Source organism: Hemitrygon akajei, chromosome 5 (genome assembly GCF_048418815.1).
Source record: "Hemitrygon akajei chromosome 5, sHemAka1.3, whole genome shotgun sequence".
In the NCBI taxonomy this organism is placed as follows: Eukaryota; Metazoa; Chordata; class Chondrichthyes; order Myliobatiformes; family Dasyatidae; genus Hemitrygon; species Hemitrygon akajei.
This window is the reverse complement of record NC_133128.1, coordinates 118,095,587-118,121,770: the sequence shown is the minus strand read 5'-3', so window position 1 is coordinate 118,121,770 and position 26,184 is coordinate 118,095,587. Positions and strand designations below refer to the sequence as shown.

Here is a 26,184-nt window from a genome sequence, read left to right as displayed (position 1 = left end):
GGCCCATACCAAACTTCCTCAACTGTCTGAGGTGAAAGAGACACTGTTGTGCCTTTTTCACCATACACCTGGTGTGTACTGACCATGAGGTCCTCAGTGATGTGGATGCCAAGGAAATTAAAGCTGTTTTCCTTCTCAACCCCAGATCTGATCTTCCAGTTTTCCTTAAGTGGATGACTTAGCATTTACCAATATTGTACTACATCTGCCAGACCCTTGCCCACTCACTTATCTATATCTCTCTGCAGAATCTCCATATCCTCTACACAATTTGCTTTTCCACTCAATTTAGTATCATCAGCAAACTTAGAAACACTGCACACAGTCCCCTCTTCCAGATCGTTAATGTATATCGTGAACAGTTGCGGGCCCGGCACTGACACCTGTGGCACACCGCTCACCACTGACTGCCAACCAGAGTTATACCCATGTATCCAAGTAAATAACGTCCATCTATTCCCCTCTATCCACTGCGCTTGTTATGTCCTCAAAGAATTCCAGTAAGTTTGTCAAATTGGACATGCTGCACCTGCCTAATGGATCCTTTTCTTTCCAGATGCCTCACTATTTCTTCTTTAATGATAGCTTCAAACATTTTCCCAACCACAGTAACTGGCCTATAATTACCTGTGCTTTGCCTACATCCTTTTTTGAACAGTCATGTGACATTTGTGTTCTTCCAGTCTGCCAGGATCTGCCCAGAGTCCAGAGAATTTTAAGTTGTCACCAAAGCCTCTACTATAACTTCTGCCATTTCTTTCAGTACTCTGGGATGCATTCCATCAGGACCAGGGGGCTTACTATCCTTCGGTTCACAAATTTGCTCAGCACTACTTCTTTTGTGATAGCTATTGTATTGAGGTCCTCACCTCTCATCGCATGCATATCATCTCTCTTCGGCATGTTAGATGTGTCCTCCACTGCGCAGACTGACACAAAATAGTCATTCAAAGCCTCACCCATTTCCTCATTACCCATTATCAATTCCCCCTTCTCGTCCTCCAAGGGTCCACTATTCATTTTAGCCACCCTTTTCTGCTTTATATAATTATAAAAACTTTTACTATCTGTTTTTATATTTTGTGTTAGTTTATCTTCATAATTTATTTCCCCTTTCTTTATTGCTCACTTAACGGTTCTTTCTTGCTTTTTAAAGTTTTCCCGATCTTCTTGTTTCCCATTACTCTTGGCGACTTTGTATGCATGAGCTTTTAGCTTGATGTCTTCCTTCATTTCTCTAGTTATCCATGGCTGGTTCTCCCCACACTTACTGTCCTTGCTTTTAACTGGAATATACTTTTGTTGAGGACCATGTAAAATCCCTTTGAAAGTCTTCCTCAACCGTTTCACCACTTAGCCTACGTTCCCAGTATACACTTGCCAAGTCCTCCCTCATCCCATTCTAGTCTCCATTGTTTAGGCATAATACACTGGTTTTAAATTGAACTCTTGCACCCTCCATTTGTATGAGAAACTCAATCATACCATGATCACTCTTTCCAAGAGGATCCCTAGCTACAAGATCTCTAATTTTACCTGACTCATTGCACAGGACCAGATCCAAGATAGCATGTTCCCTTGTAGGTTCAGTAACATGCTGTTCAAGAAAGCCATCATGGATGCATTCTATGAAATCCTCCTCAAGACTGCTTCGACCACTTGATTCACCCAATCTATGTGCAAGTTAAAGTCCCGCACAATAACTGCTGTTCCGTTCTTTTATGCCTCAGATATTGAGATACGTAGAAACATAGAAAACATACAGCACAATACAAAGCTGTGCTGAACATGTCCTTACCTGAGAAATCAGCTAGGGTTACTATTAGGGTCCTGACAAAGGGTCTCGCCCCAAAACATCGACAGCGCTTCTCCCTATAGTTGCTGCCTGGCCTGCTGCGTTCCACCAGCATTTTGTGTGTGTTACTCATAGCCTTTATTTTTCTGAGCTCCATCTACCTGTCCAGGAGTCTCTTAAAAGACCCTATCGTATCCACCTACACCACCATCACCAGCAGCCCAATCCATGCTCTCACCACTCTCTGCATAAAAAAAACTTACTCCCGACATCTCCTCTGTACCTACTTCCAAGCACCTTAAAACTGTGTCCTCTCATGCTAGTTGTTTCAGCCCTGGGGAAAAGCCTCAGATTTTCCACACGATCATTGTCTCTCATTATCTTAGAGGTCACCTCTCATCCTCCGTCACTCCAAGGAGAAAAGGCCGAGTTCACTCAACCTGTTCTCATGAGGCATGCTCCCCAATACCGGCAACATCCTTGTAAATCTCCTCTGCACCCTTTCTATAGTTTCCACATCCTTCCTGTAGTGAGATGACCAGAACTAAGCACAGTACTCCAACTGGGGTCTGACCAGGGTCCTATATAGCTGCAACATTACCTCTCGGCTCCTAAACTCAATCCCACGATTGATGAAGGCCAATGCACCGTCTGCCTCCTTAACCACAGAGTCAACCTGCGCAGCAGTTCTGAGCATCCTATGGACTCGGACCCCAAGATCCCTCTGATCCTCCACACTGCCAAGAGTCTTACCATTAATACTACGTTTGTATATTCTATCATCATATTTGACCTACCAAAATGAACCACCTCACACTTATCTGGGTTGAAATCCATCTCCCACTTCTCAGCCCAATTTTGCATCCTATCAATGTCCCACTGTAACCTCTAACAGCCCTCCACACTATCCACACCACCCCCAACCTTTGTGTCATCAGCAAATTTACTAACCCATCTCTCCACTTCCTCATCCAGGTCATTTATAAAAATCATAAAGAATAGGGGTCCCAGAACAGATCCCCGAGGCACACCACTGGTCACCGACCTCCATACAGAATATGACCCGTCTACAATCACTCTTTGCAAGCCAGTTCTGGATCCACAAAGCAATGTCCCCTTGGATCCCATGCCTCCTTACTTTCTCGATAATCCTTGCATGGGGTACCTTATCAAATGCCTTGCTGAAATCCATATACACTACATCCACAGCATACCTTCATCAAAGTGTTTAGTCACATCCTCAAAAAATTCAATCAGGCTTGTAAGGCACGACCTGCCTTTCAGAAAGCCATGCTGACTATTCCTCATCATATTATGCCTCTCCAAATGTTCATAAATCCTGCCTCTCAGGATCTTCTCCAACAACTTACCAACCACTGAAGTAAGACTCATTGGACTATAATTTCCTGGGCTATCTCTACTCCCTTTGTTGAATAAGGGAACAACATCCGCTGCCCTCTGATCCTCCAGAACCTCTCTCGTCCTCATTTATGATGCAAAGATCATCGGCAGAGGCTCAGCAATCTCCTCCATCGCCTCTCGCAGTAGACCGGGATACATCTCATCCAGTCCCAGCGACTCATCTAACTTGATGCTTTCCAAAAGTTCCAGCACATCCTCTTCATTAATATCTATGTGCTCAAGCTTTTCAGTCTGCTGCAAGTCATCCCTACAATCGTCAAGATCCTTTTCCATTGTGAATACTGCAGCAAAGTATTCATTCAGTACCTCTGCTACCTCCTCTGGTTCCACACACACTTTTCCACTGTCACACTTGATTGATCCTATTCTCTCACATCTTATCCTCTTGTTCTTCACATACTCGTAGAATGCCTTGGGGTTTTCCTTAATCCTGTCCGCCAAGGCTTTCTCATGGCCCCTTCTGGCTCTCCTAATTTCATTCTTAAGTTCCTTCCTGCTAGCCTTATAATCCCCTAGATCTCTGTCATTACCTTTTTTTTTGAACCTTTCTATCTTTCTTGGTTTATTGCCTGTGCCACTGTAATGTTATTATTTGGAGGCCTATAAGCAACTCCCACCAGTGATTTTTTTTCCCTTTACTATTCCTAATCTGTACCCAGATGAATTCAGCATTCTGCTCCTTAGATCTTACATTGTCTCATACTACCACCCTGTTCTCATCTTTAACTACTCCACCTCCATTACCTTCCTGCCTATCCTTCCATATTACTTGATATCCTTGGATATTTAACTCCCCATCCTCTCCACCCTGCAACCATGCTTCTGTAATGGCCACTAAATGTTTGCAAGAACATGACAAGGTTTCTACATTCAACAAACAGAAGATGCTGGAAGAACTCAGCAGGCCAGGCAGCATCTATGGAAAAGAGTAAACAGTCAACACCTCGCACTGAGACCTTTCCTGAGTCTTCTCCATAGATGCTGCCTGATTTGATGAGTTCTTCCAGCATTTTCTATGTGTTGAATGTAGAAACTATGACATTTTGTATGTGCAAACACGAGGAAATCTGCAGATGCTGGAAATTCAAACAACAACACACACAAAATGCTGGTAGAACACAGCAGGCCAGGCAGCATTGATAGGGAGAAGCACTGTCGACGTTTCGGGCCAAGACCTTTCATCATTTTGTATGTGTTGCTTTGGGCTTCCAGCATCTGCAGACTTTCTCAATTTTGTAAAGTTTCTACATTGTCCATTTGACCTTCACTCTTGATTTTCCTCCCATCCCTATCATAAGAGTCCTGACATTATCCTAATCTCTTGTGACCGTCACTATGTTCGGTCACGTATGACACTTTTTATCTCCTCAATGACGTGTTTAATTATTTTATTATTTATTTATACAGTGCCGATTAGAGCCTTCTGGCCTTACGAGCCTCGCAGCCCAGCAACCTATGACAACACCAATTTAACAGTAGTCTAATCACGGGACAATTTACAATGACCAATTAACCTACCCACTACATATTTGGACTGTGGGAGGAAACAGGAGCGCGTGGAGAAAACATGCACGTTCCACTGGGACGACGTACTTACAGAAGACGTTGGAATTGAACTCTGATGCACCAAGCTGTAATAGCATCATGCTAACCGCTATGCTATTGTGGCACCAAAAGAATAACAGTGCATTGTGGTGTCGACATTGTAACTGTTAGTTTATATTCTTCATTGCTTGGTCTGTTAATTGACTGACAAATAGTTTTAGTAACGTGAAGAAATATGGGAAGAGATGGAGCAAGTTAAAAGCAACAAGGAAGTGAGCTTCAGGAAAGGTGAAATTAAACTAAGGTAGCAAATTCAGCTGAACTAGTCTTCAGCTTGAGAAGTTGGTCTTGTAGCCATATCTACAGAGTAGCTCGTTAATAAAAGCTGAATTAAAGCCAAGAAGAGTGGGACTGAGCAACAAGCACGTGCAGCCTTGCAAAAATGTGGGGGTTAAACTGGATGTGAGATGGTCATGGCAAGGTGGTAGAAGCAGCCAAATAAAATGGGAAGAATCAGGTTTAAATTACATTTTTGGTGGATAACTAAAGATTTTTGCTGGAAGCTAAAGAATACATGAGAAGATTGGGGATCTTCTCAGTACAACCAACTCAAAATTTTAGGAACAGCTTCTTCCCTCCTGCTATCAGATTTCTGAACAGTCCATGAACACTACCCAGCCTTTCGCATCGCAGTATGTATGTATTTATTATTTTCTAAAAAAAATTGTTTTTAACTTATGTAATATTTTATGTGCTGTACTGTACTGGTACCACAGAACAGAAAGCTTCACAACATATGTTAGTGATAATAAGCCTGATTCTAAGCTGTGACAATGCTTCCATGCTGAAAAGCCTCTCGCTCAAGGGTTCCCAACCTGAGGTCCACGTAGCTCAGACCAGCAAACAATCAGGAGGTCAGAAGTTTGAGAGAAGGAATTTCACTCAGGTCCACTGACAGAGTATAAAAGGAAGCAACTCGCAGCATTTTGTTGGAGCTCTGACCAGCGACGAAGCAGCATTTGGGACTGATCAGAAAGAACAAGTTAAAGTAAGGGCAGCGGCAAGTGCAGCAGCCATAATAGGAGCGGACAGAGTAATTACAGTCGTGATCTTGAAGCAAACAGAAGCCTCAGTCAGAGAAGGCAAAAAAGAAAAGCTCTAGGTAGAATTTTTTCCCCTCCCTTACATCAGTTAGGACAGGAGAGATGCTAGGCAGGAGAGTTGAATGATAATCTTTGGGATGTGGGAGGACAGGGAGACCTGTCCAGTGTCCCTGATGACTACAACTACGAGAAGTGCATCGAGCTATAACTTTGAACAATCCACATTAAGGAGTTGGAGCTGGAACTGAGGGAGAACCTTGAGGAAGAATGTGAGGGGAAAGTTATTGTCTAAGAGAGCCGTAATATGTGGAATGAGCTGCCAGCACAAGTGGGCAATGCGAGCTCGATTTCAATGTTTAAGAGAAGTTTGGATAGGTACATCGACGGTAGGGGTATGGAGGGCTATGATCCCAGTGCAGGTCAATGGGAATAGGCAGTTTAAATGGCTCAGCACTGACTAGATGGGGCAAAGGGCCTGTTTCTGTACTGCACTTCTCTATGACTGTATTACCCTTTGCATAATGGTACTGGTCCATGGCATAAAAAAGGTTGAGAACCCCTGCTCGAGCAACACGATGACCGTTAAGAACCAACAGTAAAAGTTCCATTACAAAATACTGATATAGTTAGTTTCTGGTAGAAATGTTTACATAACATAATCAAAACCTATGACAACAGGTAATGAAATTAGTGGTCAAGAAGTACAGTATGCAGCATATTCAAAAATTTGGCTAATAATAGTTGTGTAGTAAAACATCTATTTCTTATATGTTCACAGGAATATGGGATTTGCTTATAAAGGCTACTGAAGTTAAGTAAAATACAGTAGTTACTTGAAATAGAGGTAAAACCTTACATAAAAATAATAATTTCAAAGGAAACAGCAAGAAGAAATGAAATTTGAATTAAACAGTAAAGCTACAACTGCACAGCAGAAATCAGAGATTAGATCAAAGTATTAAGTATATAAATGCCCACTGATAAATTCTAGAGAACTTTGAAAGAATATAAAATTACCTTTGGTTGTTCTGCATGTACTTCAGAATAGTTTGGTACATACGTTATTTTTGCTCCATCACGTCCTTTGTGCTCTTTCAGCTTTTGTTCTGGTCGCGATATAGGTGGAGGGAATATCTCTGGTTTTTTGACATCTCCTTCTCCGTTTTCATCTGGACGCAAAACTGAAGGATTCCAATTCCCTTGTTCAGGTAAATACTTTATTCCTTCATACTCCTTCATTAGGTTTCCTATTTTGATAAGAAGGTTTGTACAAGCAGCTTCTAATTCAGGTTTCAGACAATCTATATTAATTATTCTTATCAGATGAGCAAAAAATCTTTGTATATCCTTGTTGGGTTCTACAGCTTGTACTGCTTCATTAAGTTTAGCCTCAAACATATCATCAACAACCATTTTGATTTTAGAATTATTTGATGAAGAAGTCTTAACTGATTCTTTGACTGTTTTCTTGGAGTGCACTGGGGGAAATAAATCTTTATTACTTTTATGTATGTCTATGTATGGGTAGGTGGTTGTCTGTTGTTCAGACCTGGTGTCTTCATTTTGCTGTTGGGGGTAATTACCCTCTTTGTATTTCCTATATCGTTCTTTGAATAGATTGACAAGTTCAACTTGAGAACGTTTTTTGGTGGTCTCTGTTAAAGGAGTTGGACTGAAACTTATATCAACATTTTTCTGCACAGCATTATCCAGGAACTCACCTAGAGGCTTGTGCCAAGATTCACTTGAACTATTTACAACTTCATTGTCACCAGGATGAACTAGCTCAATCTGTTGAAGAGTTCTACTGAAATGTTCCAGAATGGGTGCTTGCCTTAGAAGAGATTTTTGTTCAGCTTTTTCAGAGCTTTTGGAAACATTACTTTGCACTTCAAAGATTTCTTCAGGCTGTAATTTTATTACTTTAGGAGAACTGGTTAATTCATATACAATAATATTCTCCTGTGAATCATTCACCGTAGCTTTTGTTTCTGGCTCTGCAGGGGTTGAAATAACAAGTTCCACAACATCTGGGTAAACTGATTCAAGTTCATATATGATTTTGGGTTGTTCTGTAGTTGTTTCTGAGATTTCAACTGTACTTAATTTCACTTCCTTTCTGTTATTTGCTTGCTGTTCTGATGCAAGTTCCTTTTTAACTCTTTTTATCACTTTGTGTTTTTTGAAATTAAAATCTTTATCCTGGGTATTAAATTTGGAACTTGCTTCCACAGGAAGAGCATGGTTATAAGAATCACTTAGAGCAAAGTATAAGTGATGCAATGGCTTTTTTCCAGAAACAATATTACCCAGAGGAATATGACTTCTACGTATTCTTCCATCAATGTTCAATTGAAGATTGTCTGCTCTGCCATATTGTGGAATAAATCTCAAGTCGCTTTCAAAGGACGGTCTTTGTCTAATTCTACTTGAATGAGGCACACTCTTTGCTTTTGTAGCAGCCTGATGAGGATCTAAATGATTTCCAACATAGATGTTCTTTTCATTTTCTTCAATTTGATGAAGCAAACCTACTTTGGAAGATCTTGCGAATGAATTTGTATAGGACAAATTTGCACTGGTATCAGTGTTTTGATTTAGGAATGATTCCAATACTCCTTGGTTCTTTAAGGATATCTGAGATCTTAGCACAGTCCCGTTAATCATCAGAATAGTTTCACTTTCATCTGAAATGCAAATAAAAATGAATTCCGAATTAACAACAATTCTCGTTATTTTCTGTTCTATTTTAAAAAGGTCGCTCCATTGTATTCACTTTATTTACAATTATTTCCCCCTTTCACATATCTTTTGAATTATTTTACAACCCAGAATCTACTGATCTTGAATTCTCCCAACAACTGTGTGTACACAATCTTTTGGAGTAGTGCTGTTTAAATTTTCTGAACTCTGAAAAAACTAATTCCTCTTTATTCCAGTCAAATGGTTTATCCCTTTATTCTAAAACAACACAATGTACTTCTGAAACTTTCTGGTAGGGCAAACAGCTTCTCAATATCTAATATGTCAAACCTTCAGTGAATTTCATACTTTATCTTTCAAACTTCATCATACTTTCTTCCAAACACTAAGGAAAATACTAATTTTACACTTTCACCTTAGATGATAACTACAAATATCAGTGTATTTTGGCAAGAAGAAATAATTACACAATACACTCAGTGTGACAAACACAAGAAAATCTGCAGTGCTGGAAATCCAAAGCTATACGCACAAATTGATGGAGAAACTCAGCAGGTTAGGAAGCATCTATGGAATAGAGTAAACAGTTGATGTTTCAAGCTGACACCCTTCTTTAAAACTGAAAAGGAGGGGGGAGAAGTCAGACTAAGAAGGTGAGAGGAGGGCAGGAAGACGTACAAGGTGGTAGGTGATAGATGAAACCAAGGGGGAGATGAAGTAAAGAGCTGGGAAGTTGATTGGTGAAAGAGATAAAGGGCTGGAGTAGGGGGAATCTGATAGTAGAAGATCATGGAAGAACGGGAGGAGCACCAGAGGGAGGTGCTGAGCAGGTAAGGTTCGAGAAATCTCAACTTTAACGCTCCTTTCTCCAATTCCAACCTCACTCCCTCTGAACGCGCCGCTCTCCACTCTCTCTGCATTAATCCTCATCTCACCATCAGACCCACATTGGGATGCTGTCGTCATCTGGCAGACTGACTTCTACCTTGCTGAGGCCAGATGGCAACTCTCTGACAAGAAAAATACTTAACATACCAATCAGGAAGAGGGTGATAGCCTTTTTGTGAGTAGTTTAAATTTCCTTTTCCGCTGGTAGTAAAATATGTGTGCGTGCGTACACGTACACACCTTAGAGGGTACATTGAAGGCCACACAGGGGAATGATGTCTAAGGCACTTTTAGGTTAAGTGACAGAATAGGAAGAAAATATTATTATTACCCCATTGTAAAGAATAGGAAGTGTCAAAGGGCAGTAATTCATCTCTAAACTAAATTTGTGACAGAAATAAATATGGATGACAATATGCTAATTTACAGGAAAACAGTTAAAGGATAGAAGTTGATGAATTGTGAATAAATGTCACATATAATGAGAAAACATAATAGGAAGGTAACAGTGCCACACACAAAATACTAGAGCAACTCAGCAGGCCAGGGAGCATCCATGGAAAAGAATGCAGTCGAAGTTTCGGGCCAAGACCCTTCATCAGGACCCTTCCTACTGAAGGGTCTCAGCCTGAAATGTTGACTGTACTTTTTTCCATAGATGCTGCCTGACCTGCTGAGTTCCTCCAGCATTTTGTGTGTATTGCTTGGATTTGCAGGTTTTCTCTTGCTTGTGATAGGAAGGTAATCAAACCTTTTGGAATTTAAGATAATGAATGGAGCAATATATTGATTGCTGGTTTCATAGAATTTAAACATTTTTTTCTTTTTAAGAACCATCTCGATAAATAATCATTTTTGCTGAAACATATTTTTCTAGATAAAATTAAAAAGCCAGTGTTTTGCATGAACAGCAATGGGGTTCTTTGTCAACTGAAAATTAGCAGGAAACAACTTCACTATCAATTTCAAATAGTTGAAGAATTTTATTTTAAAAGTACAGTAAAACTCTATTAATTTGCTTTTCCATTGTTCACAAATCCCACTGGTTTGAACATAGAAGATTACAGCAGAGTACAGGCTCTTCAGCTCACAATGTTGTCCCAATCTTTTAACCTTCTCCAAGATCAATCTAACCCTTCCCTTCAACATAACCCTCTATTTTTCTTTCATTCATATGCCTATTTTTTAAAATTAATTTTTAATGAGCTTTTAGAATGCAACAAAACAAAAAAACAGTAAAAAGGTTTATACAGTGCAAAACAAACATATCAGAAGTACAGTTCATAACAGTTAAGGAAAGCACCCATAGTAGAATCATATAAAGTTAGTTACCACCCAACCCTCCCACTACCCAACTCCAAGCCAACCTTACGATATATAAAAAAGTTAACCAGAACTTTATCACCACGGAGCTGTATTTATAAAAAGAAGGCATATTGCCTACCTCATCTATGTTTACACATCAAAAAAAAAACCATAACTCTTAACCGTAAGAAGCTGGAAGTAAAGGATTTAAATGCAAAAGAAAAAGGGAGGGATGCACCCTTAATCTAAATGGGAATTATGAAATTATTAAAGAAAAGGACCCCACATATTTTGGAACTTTATGCCTGAATTAAGAAGTGAATAATGAATCTTTTCAAGGTCTAAGCAGGACATAATATCTCTGAGCCATTGAGCATGAGTGGGTGGGACAGCATCTCGCCACCTAAGAAGGACTGCATGTCTGGCCAAAAGAGAGGTGAAAGACAATGTACAATGTTTATTTGGAGTCAAATGCATGTCAACTTCTCCCGAAGTACTGAAAAGTGCAATAAGAGGGTTAGGTTCCAAATAGCAACTAAGTATATGAGATAAAGTTAAAAAAAAATCTCTTCAGTATTTCTTGAAGCTAGGACAAGCCCAATACATATGAATAAGGGAAGCCTCGCCCCCTTTACACATCGCAACAGGGACTAATATCAGGATAGAACCGTGATAATTTAGTTTTAGACATATGAGCCCTATGTACCACCTTGAACTGCAAAAGGCAGTGGCGAGCACATAGAGAAGTTGAATTAACTGACTTGGGAATTGAATCCCAAACCTTGTTGGACAAAGAAAAATTTAAGTCATGCTCCCAGGCAGTTTTAATTTTGTCAAAGGGGGCTCACCTCAACATTGTTAACATATCTTGAATAGTAGAAATTCAACCTTTACCCAATGGATTTATACAAAGAAACAAATCTACATCATTTTTAATGGGTACCTCAGGAAAGTTTGGTATTAAAGGGTTGATAAAATGTCTAATTTGGAGATATCTAAAGAAATGAGTGTTAGGTAGGCCAAACTTTACAGACAATTGTTCAAAAGTTGCAAAGTGCTTATCTATGAAAAGATCTTCAAAGCACCTAATGCCCTTTTTGTGCCAGTCTAGAAATGTTAAATCCTACATAAAAGGCTGAAAAAGATGATTATGTAGAATAGGACTGGAGAGACAGAAACCGTGAAGCCCATTATATTTTCTGAACTAAGCCCATATTCTCAGAGTGTGTCTGATAACCAGATTAACAATTGATTTAGACAAATGGCAAGGAAGTGAGATTGAGAGATTCTTACTAGAGTTCAACTCCATTGCCACCCATATTGGGCAGTCCGACTGATTATAAAAGTAATACGAAAAGATAAGACAACGTATGTTGGCTGCCCAGTAACATAAACGAAAATTGGGCAAGGCCATACCACCTACCCTTTTTGATTTTGAAGATGAGCTTTATGTTTGCCCTTCCATAGATAGGGCGAAATAATAGAATCTAACAAATCAAAAAAAGCTTTAGAAATAAAAATTGGTAAAGATTCAAATAAGTATAAAGATTTAGGAAGGATATACATTTTAACAACATTAATTCATATGCCTAAGAGATTTTTAAAAGTCCCTACTATATCTCCCTCTACCACAACCCGTGACAGCATGTTCCATGCATCCACCACTCTAAGTAAAAAGCTACAGTACCTCTAACATCCCCTCTATACTCCTGTACAATCACCTTGTCCTCTTGTATTAGCTTTTGTCAACCTGGGAAAAGGTATTGGGTGTCCACTGTATCTATACTTCTGTGTCAAATGTACGTATTAGGCACGGCGTGGCCACATAACCTTGACCACAGGGATCACTAATCTCTGTCCTCCATGCCTACTTACCTGACTTCTGAGGATTCCTGGTCTTCAACCACAGAGCACTCCAACAAGGACACTACCCCTGACCTCAACCTCACATTTATCCCTGTTCCTAAACCCTAACCTGATCCCTAACTCCCTGCACTGTCTCCTAAAACCATACTACAAACCTAAAAAACAACTAAGTCTAAGCCATGGCCTCAACAAACATCACAGCTTGGTGCTATCTTGACCCGAGTACTCCCTAACACCTGTTTATGAATACAATTGCATTTTCTCTATACAGGGAGACACAACTTACCACATGAGGTGTCACTAGCACATCGATTTGGACAATCTAACTTCACAGTCTTGAAGAGAATTTCAACAGTTCGGGCAACATAGCAAAGGCAGCACCTCACTCCATCCGGCAAATCACTATAAAAGTAATGAAATATCATAGGGTCATAATCAAATAATGGCAAAGAAATGTAAATTATGCACCCTTGCAGAGAATGGAAGAAGACTCACAGTTGTACAATGTTTGGGACTGCCATAAAAGCTGGGTACATCGTTTGAACAGAGAGCTTGGTTCCACTTAAGTCACTGAAAATGAAGTTGTTTAAGAAGGTAAGATTACATGATTATTAAGTAAAAAATACATTAAAATATTTTTGCTATAACTATGATTTACTTTTCAAATACTACTCTATAACTTAATTAGCACAGGTCAGATGATCAAATAAATGTTTATCCTCTGTGTATTATTCCTCTATCCCATGCAAACACAGTAAAGATCGTGAATTCAAGCACATGCATCCACCCAGCTCTATTGGACTAACATGACAGGATACCATCACACATTCAGGTACCTAGAATTGACCTAGAATTAAGGATCACGCTTGAAATAAGCAGGAACCATTCAGGGTCAAGATAACAATAAACATCCTCACCCAGAGGAAACACTGCAAGTCACTACCCAAGAAAGAAGTAAAGGCTCAATTGTTGAGTATCTAAGAGAGAGATCAATATTTTAGACTTTAAGAGAATCAAGGAATAAGGGGTTAACACAGGATCAGCAAACCCACTGCCAGGATATATTATCTTAAATTTATATCATTCTTCATATTCTCTTTGCACTGAGCCTCCATACATGTTGACCTATTTTAGATGTGTCAATTTTCGCTGGAGCTTTTCGGAATTCAAGGCTAATAATCATCCAACAGGTGCAATTCTGAGGCTGTGGTAGGCAGCCTCACAGTGCTAGGCCTTCAGGGCCATTTGTAGATTGCTGTGCCTCAGCATCAGCCTGGGCCACCTGATAACATGTAGGGCCAATAAAACAATGTCTGATTCCAGTAAGGGTGCAAGGGAACAGAGAAGGGCATTGAACCTGAGAAGGTTACTCATAGCCTCTCACTTTGCCTTGCATCTCCACAGAAGCAAAGCAGCGGTGCTCCAAAAATCACTCATAGAAGGAGAAATTTAGAGCAGTGGTTCTCTAAAAATCACTCATAGGAGGCATGAAACAGTGCACCCTAATGCCTTCACTATTGTTTTGGGGGATTTTAACCAGGCCAGTCTGAAAAAAATCAGTAAACAATTACCATCAACAGATCACTTGTAATACCAGAGGAAACAACAGACTGGATCACTCTTACAAGCCCATCAAGAATGCCTACCGTGCTATGTCACACCCTCACTTCGGGAAGTCTGATTACCTAGCTGTACTTCTACTCCCTGAGTATAGGCAGAGACTGAAGACTGAAGCACCAGCAGTGAGGACCAAGAAGGTTTGGACAAGGGAAGCACAGGAGTGCCTACAGGACTGCTTTGAATTGGTGGACTAGACTGTATTCAGGGATTCATCTTCAAACCTGGATGAGTATGCTGCAGTTCTTACCAACTTCATTAAAATCTGCGTGAATGAGAGTGTGCATACAAAGACTTGCTGTACACTCCCACATTAAAAGCCGTGGATGAACCAGGAGGTACATTCTCTGCTGAAGGCCAGATGTATAGCATTCAAGTCTGGTGACCCAGGTCTGTACCAGAAAACCAGGTATGATTTGCAGAGGGCCAATTCAAGGGTAAAGAGACAATTTTGAATGAAGTTGGAGGCAACATCGGATGTACGACAACTCTGGCAGGGTTTGCAAGACATTACTTCCTACAAAGCAAAACCCAATAGCATGAATGACAGCAATGTTTCACTACCAGATTAACTCAACACCTTCTATGCCCGCTTTGAAAGGAAAAATACAACTACAACTGTGAAGATCCCTGCTGCAACTGATGACCCTGTGATCTCTGCCCAGAGGCCAATGTTAGGCTGTCTTTAAAGGGATGTACCCTCGCAAGGTGGAAGGTCCCAATAGAGTATCTGGTAAGACTCTGAATACCTGCGCCAACCAAGTGGTGGGAGTATTCAAGGATATTTTCAATCTCTCACTGCTATGGGCGGAAGTTCCCACTTGCTTCAAAAAGGCAACAATTATACCAGTGCCTAAGAAGAATAATGTGGGCTGCCTTAATGACTATCGCCCAGTAGCACTCACATCTACAGTGATGAAATGCTTTGAGAGGTTGGTCATGACTAGACTGAACTCCTGCCTCAGCAAGGACCTGGACCCACTGCAATTTGCCTATTGCCACAATAGGTCAACGGCAGATGGACAACACAAACACCTATGTCAGGATGCTGTTCACTCACTATAGCTCAGCATTTAGTACCATGCTTCCCACAATCCTGATTGAGAAGTTGCAGAGCCTGGGCCTCTGTACCTCCCTCTGTAATTGGATCCTCGACTTCCTAACCGCAAGACCACTATCTCTGCGGATTGGTGATAACATCTCCTCTTTGCTGACGATCAACACCGGTGCACCTCAGGGCTGTGTGCTTAGACCACTGCTCTACTCTCTATATACCCATGACTGTGTGGCTTGGCATAGCTCAAATGCCATCTATAAATTTGTTGATGATACAACCATTGTTGGTAGAATCTGAGATGGAGACGAGAGGGCGTACAGGAGCGAGATATGCCAACAAGTGAAGTGGTGTCACAACAACAACCTTGCACTCAACATCAGTAAGGCAAAAGAGCTGGTTGTGGACTTCAAAAACATACCAATCCTCATAGAGAGATCAGAAGTGGAGCGAGTGAACAGTTTTAAGTTCCTGGGTGTCAAGATCTCTGAGGACCTAAACTGGTCCCAACATATCAATGCAGTTATAAAGAAGGCAAGACGGCAACTATACTTCATTAGGAATTTGAAGAGATTTGATATGGCAACAAATACACTCAAAAACTTCTGTAGATATACTGAGGAGAGCATTCTGACAGGCTGGCATCACTGTCTGGTATGGAGAGGCGGGGGTGCTACAGCACAGGACCAAAAATTTTGGTCGGTTCTATCTTGGGTACTAGCCTACCAAGTACCCAGGACTGCTTCAAGGAACAGTGATTCAGAAAGGCAACGTCCATTATTAAGGACCTCCAGTGTCCAGGGCATGCTCTTTTCTCACTGTTACCATCAGGTAGGAGGTACAGAAGCCTGAAGACACACACTCAGCGATCCAGGAACAGCTTCTTCCCCTCTGCCATCCGATTTTTAAATGGTCATTGAACCTTTGAACACCACCTCACTTTTTAAAATATATGTTATTTCTGTTTTTGCATGATTTTCAATCTATTCAATATATGTATACTGTAATTGCTTTATTTATTATTTTTTTCTTCTTGTGACAAGATCTGAAGTTTTATTCAATATGGACTGTTCCTTTAAAAAGAGAGAGTGCATATGTGGGGGGGAGAGGGAGAGGAACAGCTCGTGAGTTGCCTTGGAAACTGAAGGGCAGAGCTATATGATGGACAGCTGGTGTTCAGCAGCTGTGGAATATCTACAAGGTCAACTGGCTTTGTAATCAGGCGCACAGAAGACACTGACGAAATGGACACTGGATGAAATTTGTGTGCCCATGACAAGGGTGGGTTTTTCTCAGTGTGGAAAAAGGGTGACCAGTGGACAGATATCGATGTGTTTAACCCTTGCATGGGTTGATAGCTTTACCATGTGAAAACGGCACTCTCTTTTGTGTGCTCACAGTCGGTGACTTTAACAGAGAATTCGGAGGACAACGGGAAGATTCGACAGCATCAGTGCACTGGGAATACAAGTCACCTCTCTCTCGCTCTCCTCAATCTACTCAACTCAATATCACGAACTGATCTGACTTCATACCGATACTATCGTAAGACTATCATTTACCACCTGAGTTTGGAGAAGTTTGGGAACTTCATTTACTCGCTTATATATGCATAAACTCTGCTAACCTGTTTGTCTTATCTTGTGTTATATCACTTTATCACGTAATTACTAATAAAATAGTTTGATAACAGAAGACTCAGACTCCAGGTGTGTTCCATCACTGCTGGTCCTTTTAACCCATTATGGGGTACGTAACATTTTTCTTCTATATTATGTATTGCATTGAACTGCTGCTGCTAAGTTAACACATTTCATGACACATGCCGGTGATAATAAACCTGATTCTGAAATTGTGGAAACACTACAAACTGTAGCCACAATACCAATGATGGGCTCTCAGAGTTTTCACCTGGGGCTCCAATTCTAACTATTGAACTGACCAACTGCTCCATGGACAACTGTGAAATCTCATAACTGACACAAGCTAAAGCTAGAATACTTTCTGTGGAATTATGTACAAGCTCTTTGGCAAGCAGCTCAGAGCTAATAACAGGGAATATGTGTAAGTAGTCTTTGAATGACCACTGCAAATTCTGGTCTTCATTTAGCTTTTTGGACTATTCATTTGCTCATGATCCAATGCACTAGAGCTTAGTGCTTCCCCAGTGCAGATGCTGCTAATCTCCCCACTAATGTATCAATAATGCTTGCATCTGAGTTGGTGCTTCCTAGAGTACAGTGGAATGATACAGTGCTATCCTTCTGTAAATTTCTCAACCTCTGTTGGCTCTGCTCTTTATTGCTCTGAAAAAGAATAGATGACAAAGACTCAGGTTTCAATGTGAAGAATTATCAGACACAGATGAGTTGCCATCTGGTTTGGAGCATGAAATTTTAAGGGGTAGAGTGAAAGAAAAACAAGTAACCACCTTTTCCAAGTCTAACCACTAATGATGCCCTCTTTGCGACCCACTTCACAGTACCCATACTTCGTTCCTAGATTAGGTTAAGTACTTCAATTAATGCATCATTTGTTCCTGTCCTTTATTTCTTTTACCACCCTTGTCCACATCCCAGTAAAGGAGTATGTCAGTGGATGGCTAGAAAGATAGTTTGTAGGTGATAATTGTGCTGATGCATGACAGTTCGCAGGGTTGTCAGGAGGTAAAGACAGTCATGGAGAACAGTAGGAAGTGCAGAATATGGCATTACAGTACTAATATGAGATGGAGTATAGCTTACTGCTGTTAATGGAGGAAAGAAGCAATTCTCAGAGAAAAACTTGCAATTTCACTTAGTGAAGTTTTAGGAAGACAGTTGTGTAAGATCAGATTCAGAAATTTTATCTTAGCAAATCTGCTTGTGTGTGTGGTCACTGATCTCAGTAATGACATTTGCCAGCGCATTAATAACCTTGCCCATTAACAACTTAAGCAAGAACAAGACTGGGCCACATAGCCTCTCAAACATGCTCTGCTATTCAATTAATTTATGGCTCATCTAATCGTGGGTTACGCATCACCATCCTGCTGTTTCCCATGACCAATAATACCCTTATAGAACAATAATTGGTGTTTCTCATCATGGAATACCTTCAATGATTCTGCCTATTCAGCAGTCCGATACAGAGAGCTCCTGAGCCACAAACAGCTGAGAGGAAATCCCTCTTTTGCATGTGAAATGGATGTCACTTTACTCTGAAACCATGCCCTATATCCTCAACAAACTTAACAATCCACTTCAGAACCTTATTTGCCTCAACAGGATCATCTCTCATTCTTCTAATCACCAATGAATATCAGGGCCAATCTGCTTAACCTTTCCTTTGAATCCTTGACCTGAAACATTAACTGGTTTCTCTTTTCACAGGTGTTGTTTGACTGCTGAACTCTTCCAGCATTTTCTATTCTTTCCGTTTCATTTAAATCAGCTTATACTTACTCTGTGGAAGGAGAAGTATCTTCACGAAATGCAATGAATCTCAGTGTCACGAGATGCAGACACAACAGAATATAAAATCCTCGCATTGGTTAGGCCATAAGACCCCTCCCTATTCCAGCACCCACTACCTGTCTGAGCCAATGCTATCTGCTTTAAATTGAGTTAATACTGCTTTGGATTGTTAAATCACACAATTACACTGTTCTATTGCACCTCATGCTATTTGTAGGGGAAATTTACAAATCTACTGTCACCCATTTCCTTGCAATTTCCTGGGATATACACTCAGTGGTCACTTTATTGGAACAGAATTGGAACCCAGTGTGGTCTGTTACTGTAGCCCATCCACTTTAAAGCTCAATGTGTTGTGTGGTCAGAGATGCTTTTCGACACACCACTGTTGTAACACATGGTTATTTGAATTACTGTTGACTTCCTGTCAGCCTGAACAAGTCTTATCTGATCTCTCTCACTTACGTGCTTTCAAATACAACACTCTCAGTCCAATATTTGTTGCTTTCTGTTTTAACTGCACCATGCCTCTATTGCCTTGTAACTCATGCCACTGGCTGTGATTAAGCCTCATCTCCTGCCTGTTCTTTCTATAATCTCTGTTGCATGCTATCTTTGATTTATTTCTGTTTTCCCCTTCCTCAGCCTTATTACTCCGGTTCCTATCCCCCGCCAAATGAGTTTAAACCCTCCCTAACAGCTCTATTAAATGTGCCCGCTAGGATACTGGACCCCTTTGGGTTCAGGTATAACCCGTCCTTTTTGTACAGGTCGTATCTCTCCCAGAAGGGGCCCCAGTGATCCAGGAATCTGAATCCCTGCCCCCTACACCAGTCTCTCAGCCACACATTAATATGCCTGAACATGCTATTCTTGCACTCGCTAGCACTTGGCACAGGCAGCAATACTGAGATTACTACCCTAGAGGTCCTGCCTTTCAGCTTCCTACATAATTCCCTGAATTCTCTCTTCAGGACCTCCTCCCTTTTTTCTGCTTATGTCATTGGTACCAAAGTGTATCAAGACTTCTGGCTGTCCACCCCCTCCCTTCAGAATACTCTGCACCCAATCCGAGACATCCAGTACCCTGGCACCTGGGAGGCAACACACCATGCGGGTATCTCTATCAGGCTGACAGAACCTCCTGTCTGTTCCCCTCACTATGGGATCCCCTATGACTACCGCATTCCTCATCTTCCTCTTTCCCTTCTGAACCACGGAACCAGACTCAGTGCCAGAGACCTGATTATTGAGGTCGTCCTCTGTCATATCCACCCCCACCATCAGCACCCAAAACACAATAACAATTACTAAGGGGGATGGCCACAGGGGTTGTCTCTACTATCTGAGCTCTTCCCTTCCCTTCCCTGACCGTCACCCACTTGTCTAACTCGTGCAGCCTCGGGGTGACTAACTCCCTGTAGCTCCTATCTATCACTCTCCCTAATAAGCTGTAGGTCATCGAGCCGCAGCTCCAAATCCCTAAGACGGTCTCTCAGGAGCTGCATCTCGGTGACCTGACGCAGATGTGGCCATCTGGGAGATGGGAAGATTCCCAGGATTCCCACATCTGACACTCAGAGCAAAGAACTAACCCTACCGACATGCTCACTATTCCTTAAAAAAAATGCAAAGAAAATCCAACAATGAAGTCCACTTACCCACTTTCCTCAGTAAAGCCCACTTCCACGAAGCCTGAATGAGCAAAAGCCTGTCACTTCTACTCTCATCACTGGCCTAGTCCTGACAATGTCACCAAGATTCTAGCTAATTTCTGAACGTGTACTACAGCGAGGATTCTGATTGCTTGCATCAAACCCTGATATGGAGGCTCCAATGCATAGCATCAAAAAGAGGTTGCAGAGGGTTGCTGAGTCAGCCAGCTCCATTATGGGTACCAGCCTCCCCACCATTGAGGACACCTTCAAAAGGAAATGGCTCAAAAAGGCACATCCATCAGCAAGGACTCTCACCATCCAGGACATAGCTTCTTCTCATTACCACCATTAAGGAGGAGGTACAGGAGCCTGAGAACGCATACTTAACATTTTAGGAACAGCTTCTCCTCCACCATCAGATTTCTGAATGATCCTTGAACTCATGTACACTACGTACTTCACTATTCTGTTCTTTTTGCACTATTTATATTTTATATATTTCTTATGGTAACATGGCAATTTTAATGATTATACTGTACTGCTGTCCCAAAACAACAAAATTCACAACGTATGTCAGTGATAATAAACCCGGTTATGATATACTCTTTCTACTTCATCTCTGTATACTCACAGGTACTGCAAAGAAGGTAATTTATCAAATGCATCATTCTCTATTAATTCTAATGGGTTTGAGTTCAAGTTCCTGTTAAACAAAAGAAAAATGCAAGAAAAGCTTCCAAATAATTGAAGAACTGTAAAAGATGAATAGTTTCTTTGTCACTAACACAGTAATTTTATATGTGTAAATGCTGATTATTTCATTCAGAATGACTACTGCTGGAGAAATGATTGGAATATTTATGTTACACTTACAATTTCCTAAAGAAACGTAATCCATGCCAAGATTTGAATGTTCCATCAAGTAGTGCTGTTAACTTATTGTCAGAAAGATCACTATACAATAACCAGAAAATAAATTAACTTTAATTTATTGAATATTTGAAAGAACTTGCTGATACAAGTTAGTATTCTATTTTTAAATATAATAAAAACACCACAAAACAAGCTGTCCTTTTACACCTTATGTAAATTCAATCCATGTGAATTAATTTTACAAAAGGTTCTTTTCTCTTCTGGTTGTTTTGATTCAATATTAATTTGTGCCATTTTATCTTTGTTCTGAGTAAGTATAACAAAAATAACCATTTTAAATTTCTGACATTTAACTTTATCCAGGTGGAAACTGCGGCAAAATCAAGTAGGTAAACTTAGTTTTCTATTAACATCAGTACTATACTGCTGCCCCTTCTACAGCTGGGTCACTTATTGCCCTATTCAGGTGATGGACTCAATTATGTGGCGTTCTGTTGCACTCACTTCAATAATAAGCAAATGCTTTGACAGACTAGTCAAGGACTACATCCCCAGCATGCTACCACCCACACTGGACCCCCTACAATTCACAAACACAACTGATCGACAGATGACACAATAGCCACAGCTCTACACACCATTCTTACACACCTGGAGAAGGATGCTTATGTGAGGATGCTGTTCTTGGACTACAGTTCAGCATTCAACACCATAATTCCCTCCAGGCTCGACAAGAAGCTCAAAGACCTCGGCCTTCACCCTGCCATGTGCAGCTAGATCCTGGACTTCCTGTCAGATTGCTGGCAGGTGGGAAGAATGGGCTTCCTCACCTCTGCCACCTGACCCTCAAACAGGTGCCCTTCAGGACTGTGTCCTAAGCCCCTTCCTTTACTCTCTGTATACCCATGACTGTGTCGCCACCCACAGCTCCAATCTGCTAATTAAATTTGCTGACGACACTACATTGATTGGCCTGATCTCAAATAATAACAAGGCAGCCTACAGAGATGAAGTTATCACCCTGACACAGTGGTGTCAAGAAAACAACCTCTCCCTCAATGTCATAAAAACAAAGGAGCTGATTGTGGACTGACAGGAGGAATGGAGACAGGCTAACTCCTATTGACATCAATGGATCCGGGGTTGAGAGGGTGACCTTCAAGTTCCTAGGCATAAACATTACCGAGGAACTCACGTGGTCCGTACATACTAGCTGTGTGGTGAAAAAGGCACAACAGCACCTCTTTCACCTCAGATGGTTGAAGAAGTTTGGTATGGACCCTCAAATCCTAAGAAATTTCTCTAGAGGCACAATTGAGAGCATCCTGACTGGCTGCATCACTGCCTGGTATGGGAACTGTACTTCCCTCAATTGCAGGACCCTGCAGAGAGTGGTGTGGACAAGCCAGCGCATCTGTAGATGTGAACTTCCCACTGTTCAGGACATTTACAGAGCCAGGTGTGTTAAAAGGGCCCGTAGGATCATTGGGGACCCGAGTCACCCCAACCACAAATTGTTCCAGCTGCTACCATCCAGGAAATGCCAGGACTAACAGGCTCTGTGACAGCTTCTTCCACCAGGCCATCAGACTGGTGAATTCATGCTGACACATCTGTATTTTATATGTTAACTGGTTGTACATACTGTTTACTATAAATTGCACATTTAGATGGAGTCCATCCAATTCCAGTTCAATTCAATTCAATATGCAGAGGTTCAACCCTGGTTGCTATTTTAGGGGAAAATTTTGCGCGCCGCATCAGTTTCAAGATGAAAGAGGCTCTAAAAAATCATTTTGCATTATTTTTGTAGAATAAGGAAGAGGGGATTATTCTACTAATTGTCACTGGACAATTACTTCCTGGCTTTCTGGTACTGGCTCAGTTTGAATCTAGCAAACAACATGTTTCAACATCTGTAGAGCACTCATTATACCTTAATGAGCCTTAGCTCTCGAAATGATTTGGTCCCTTTTGCGCTGTGTGCAACAGCTGTGTTTTATATTTCACTGAGGGATACAGCACAGAATTAGCCCTTCTGGCCCATCAAGCTGCACTGCCCAGCATTCCCTGATTTAGCCCTAACCTAATCACAGGACAATTTACAATGACCAATTAACCTGCTGATATGTTTTTATCAGTGGGAGGAAACTGGAGCACCTGGACAAAGCCCGCACATTACACGTGGAGGATATAAAGAGACTGCTTCCAGAGGACACCGAGATTGAATTCTGTACTCCGACACCTCAGACAGTAATAGCATCACACTAGCACAGTGCCCCAAATGTGACTGGCATTCTCAACTGGAGACTACTTAAAGTAAAGACAACCCTGGTCCGATAACAATGGAAAACTCTGTAAGAAGGAAACACCTCCAGCTGAATTTAAGACTTTCTAATGAGGCACAGTGGAAAGTACTTTATTCAACCTCTAAATTTTATCATCCTTGGTCTAGATGTCAAGCAGATGAAAGTAACTGAAAATCAAAATAAAACTGCAAATGTTGAAAATCGAAAATAAAAACAGAAGTTCTGGAAATACTCATCAGGTTGGAAGAGAAATTAAATTAACATTTGAGGTCAAAGATCATGATATAGGGTCTTCAATCTCAAACACTGCCTCTGTTTCTCCTCCACAGATGCAGCCTGAGCGGCTGAGTATTTTCTGTAATTTCCATTTTCACATTAGCAATGATATCTCTAATTTTAACAACTACAAGAAGGCACTCAAGTATATTCTGCAAATTATATTTTGCAAATAATGACAAATATTTTGTAAAGACACTACTGTATCAATAGAATCAAAATTTCATTGCATTCAGTCAGTAAAAGGCAAATCAACAAAATTATTTCAAGATAACCATTGCCCTAATTAACATACAAAGCAGCAATGGAACAGTATACTTAAATCATAATGCATACATCACAATTTTTAATTCTATATTTGATTATTAGACTTTCTAAATTAATATTAGAACTCACAGAATCTCCAGGAAAGGTAGTGCTTGAAATGTAAACCCTGCAATTTTTGAGATGACATTTCCAGAAAGAATCCTATGTTGAAATGACAAAAACATTCAATATTACTGTCCCTTAAAATCTGAAAGTGCTCCATTGATGAACATTATATAACTCTCTGAGATGTTATTATGTTCTCTCCAAGAACTGTTGTCTCCTTTTAATGCTGTGGTGTGCAGAAGGAAGGTGGTGTGCTATGGTGTACTAAAAGTCATTGGTAATTGGTTTATTATCATCACAAGTATCAAGATACATCGAAAAGCTTTTGATTGCATGCCACCCAGACAAATCATTCCGTATAATATATACATCATGTTAATGTTAAAGGAAAGCAGAATGTAGAATATAGTGTTCAGTGCAGGTAGGCAAATAAGAACCTTAATGTGGTAGATTGAGAGTTCGATAGTGCATAAGGCCCATTGAAGAGTTTTACAATAGTGAGTTAGTAGCTGCCTTTCTGCCTCGTGTTACACGCACTCAAGCTTCTGTGTTATCTGCTTAATTGGGGGGAGGGGAGAGGAGAGAATGACTCAAATGGGAGGAGTCCTTGATTATTTTGGCTTCTTCCCGAAGCAGCACAAAATGTACACAGTCAGTGGTGGGAAGAGTGAAATTGCGTGATGGACTGGACCATGTTCACAACTCTGCGGTTTCTTGCGGTCTCAAGCAGAGCAGTTGCCATAACAAGCTGTCATGCATGCAGACAGGATGATTTCTATGGTGCATCTATAAAAGTAATCACTGGATAAATGGTCAATGAAGTCTGTGAAATTAAACAGCATTGTGTAAAAGAAGATTGCTTAATGAACATGTGGAATATGAGAAATTTCTGAATGAGACTGCAGCTGATTCAACATCCAGGTTTCAGTATAAATCCAGCACAGATGATATTCTAATGATGTTTTAACTTAAAATAACGAGACTAACATGACTTATTATAAAAATATTGACTTCAATGTTTTGTATTACCTTTGAATATTTTATAAATAACTTATATTTAGAAATAACAAAAATTCAGTGTTTTTCAGTTCCAGGCCCCTCCAGAAGAATCCGTAATACACTAGTGTACAGAAAATGACATTAAAATCAGACAACTGTACTTACAATTTCTTTAGTAAGATGAGCCCTTCAAATGAATCCTTCTGTAGCTTTACAAGTTGATTTCCATGTAGGTCTCTACAACAATTTGCTCAATAGTTAGAATATTAATTTATATTGGAATTTCAGCTTCTGAGAAAAATGATTTTTAAAAATCAACTGGATAATTTTGTGGCTGCCACATGAAGAAGTACATTCATGGATATATCGATGTCCAAATTTTAGCCACAATAAAACATTAATTTTTCTACATGGGGATCCTGACGATAACAAGGTAGAGGAAAAATATCTGTCCACTCATAGGTCATCACTAAAATAAGAGTTGTAAATAATTTTCTGAATATGTTTAGATATTAGAAATATAGTAAACCTGCAGCACAATACAGGCCTTTCAGCCCACAATGCTGTGCCAAACATAAACTTACTTTAGAAATTACCTAGTTACCCAGAGCCCTCTATTTTTCTAAGCTCCATGTACCTAAGAGACTTCTTGATAGAAGACCCTATCATATCTGCCTCCAACACAGTTGCTGGCAGCCCATTCCATGTACTCACCACTCTCTGCGTAAAAAACTTACCCATGACATTCTCTCTGTACCTACTTCCAAGCACCTCTCATGTTAACCATTTCAGCCCTGGGAAAAAGCCTCTGACTATCCACATAATCAATGCCTCTCAAAAGCTTATACACCTCTATCAGGTCACCCCTCATCCTCCATCGCTCCAAGGAAAAAAGGCCAATTTCACTCAACCTATTCTCATAAGGCATGCTCCCCAATCCAGGC

The 26,184-nt window shown here is 40.5% G+C and overlaps 1 protein-coding gene across 9 annotated transcripts in view; it reads right to left on the bottom strand.

The window, feature by feature from the left end:
* LOC140728100 (leucine-rich repeat-containing protein 37A-like) overlaps positions 1-26,184 on the bottom strand; it is a 102,722-nt gene that overhangs the window by 22,539 nt on the left and 53,999 nt on the right. For 4 of the 9 annotated variants that reach the window (XM_073046293.1, XM_073046291.1, XM_073046289.1 and 1 more), the window contains 7 exons: positions 25,406-25,477; positions 24,266-24,337; positions 21,285-21,365; positions 21,043-21,114; positions 13,123-13,197; positions 12,914-13,029; positions 6,883-8,552 (listed from right to left, as the gene is read on the bottom strand). In XM_073046293.1, coding sequence (XP_072902394.1) covers positions 6,883-8,552; positions 12,914-13,029; positions 13,123-13,197; positions 21,043-21,114; positions 21,285-21,365; positions 24,266-24,337; positions 25,406-25,477 — 2,158 coding nt within the window. The remainder of the gene's footprint in view (positions 1-6,882; positions 8,553-12,913; positions 13,030-13,122; positions 13,198-21,042; positions 21,115-21,284; positions 21,366-24,265; positions 24,338-25,405; positions 25,478-26,184) is intronic. The other 5 variants (XM_073046297.1, XM_073046295.1, XM_073046298.1 and 2 more) reach the window with 3 other exon arrangements.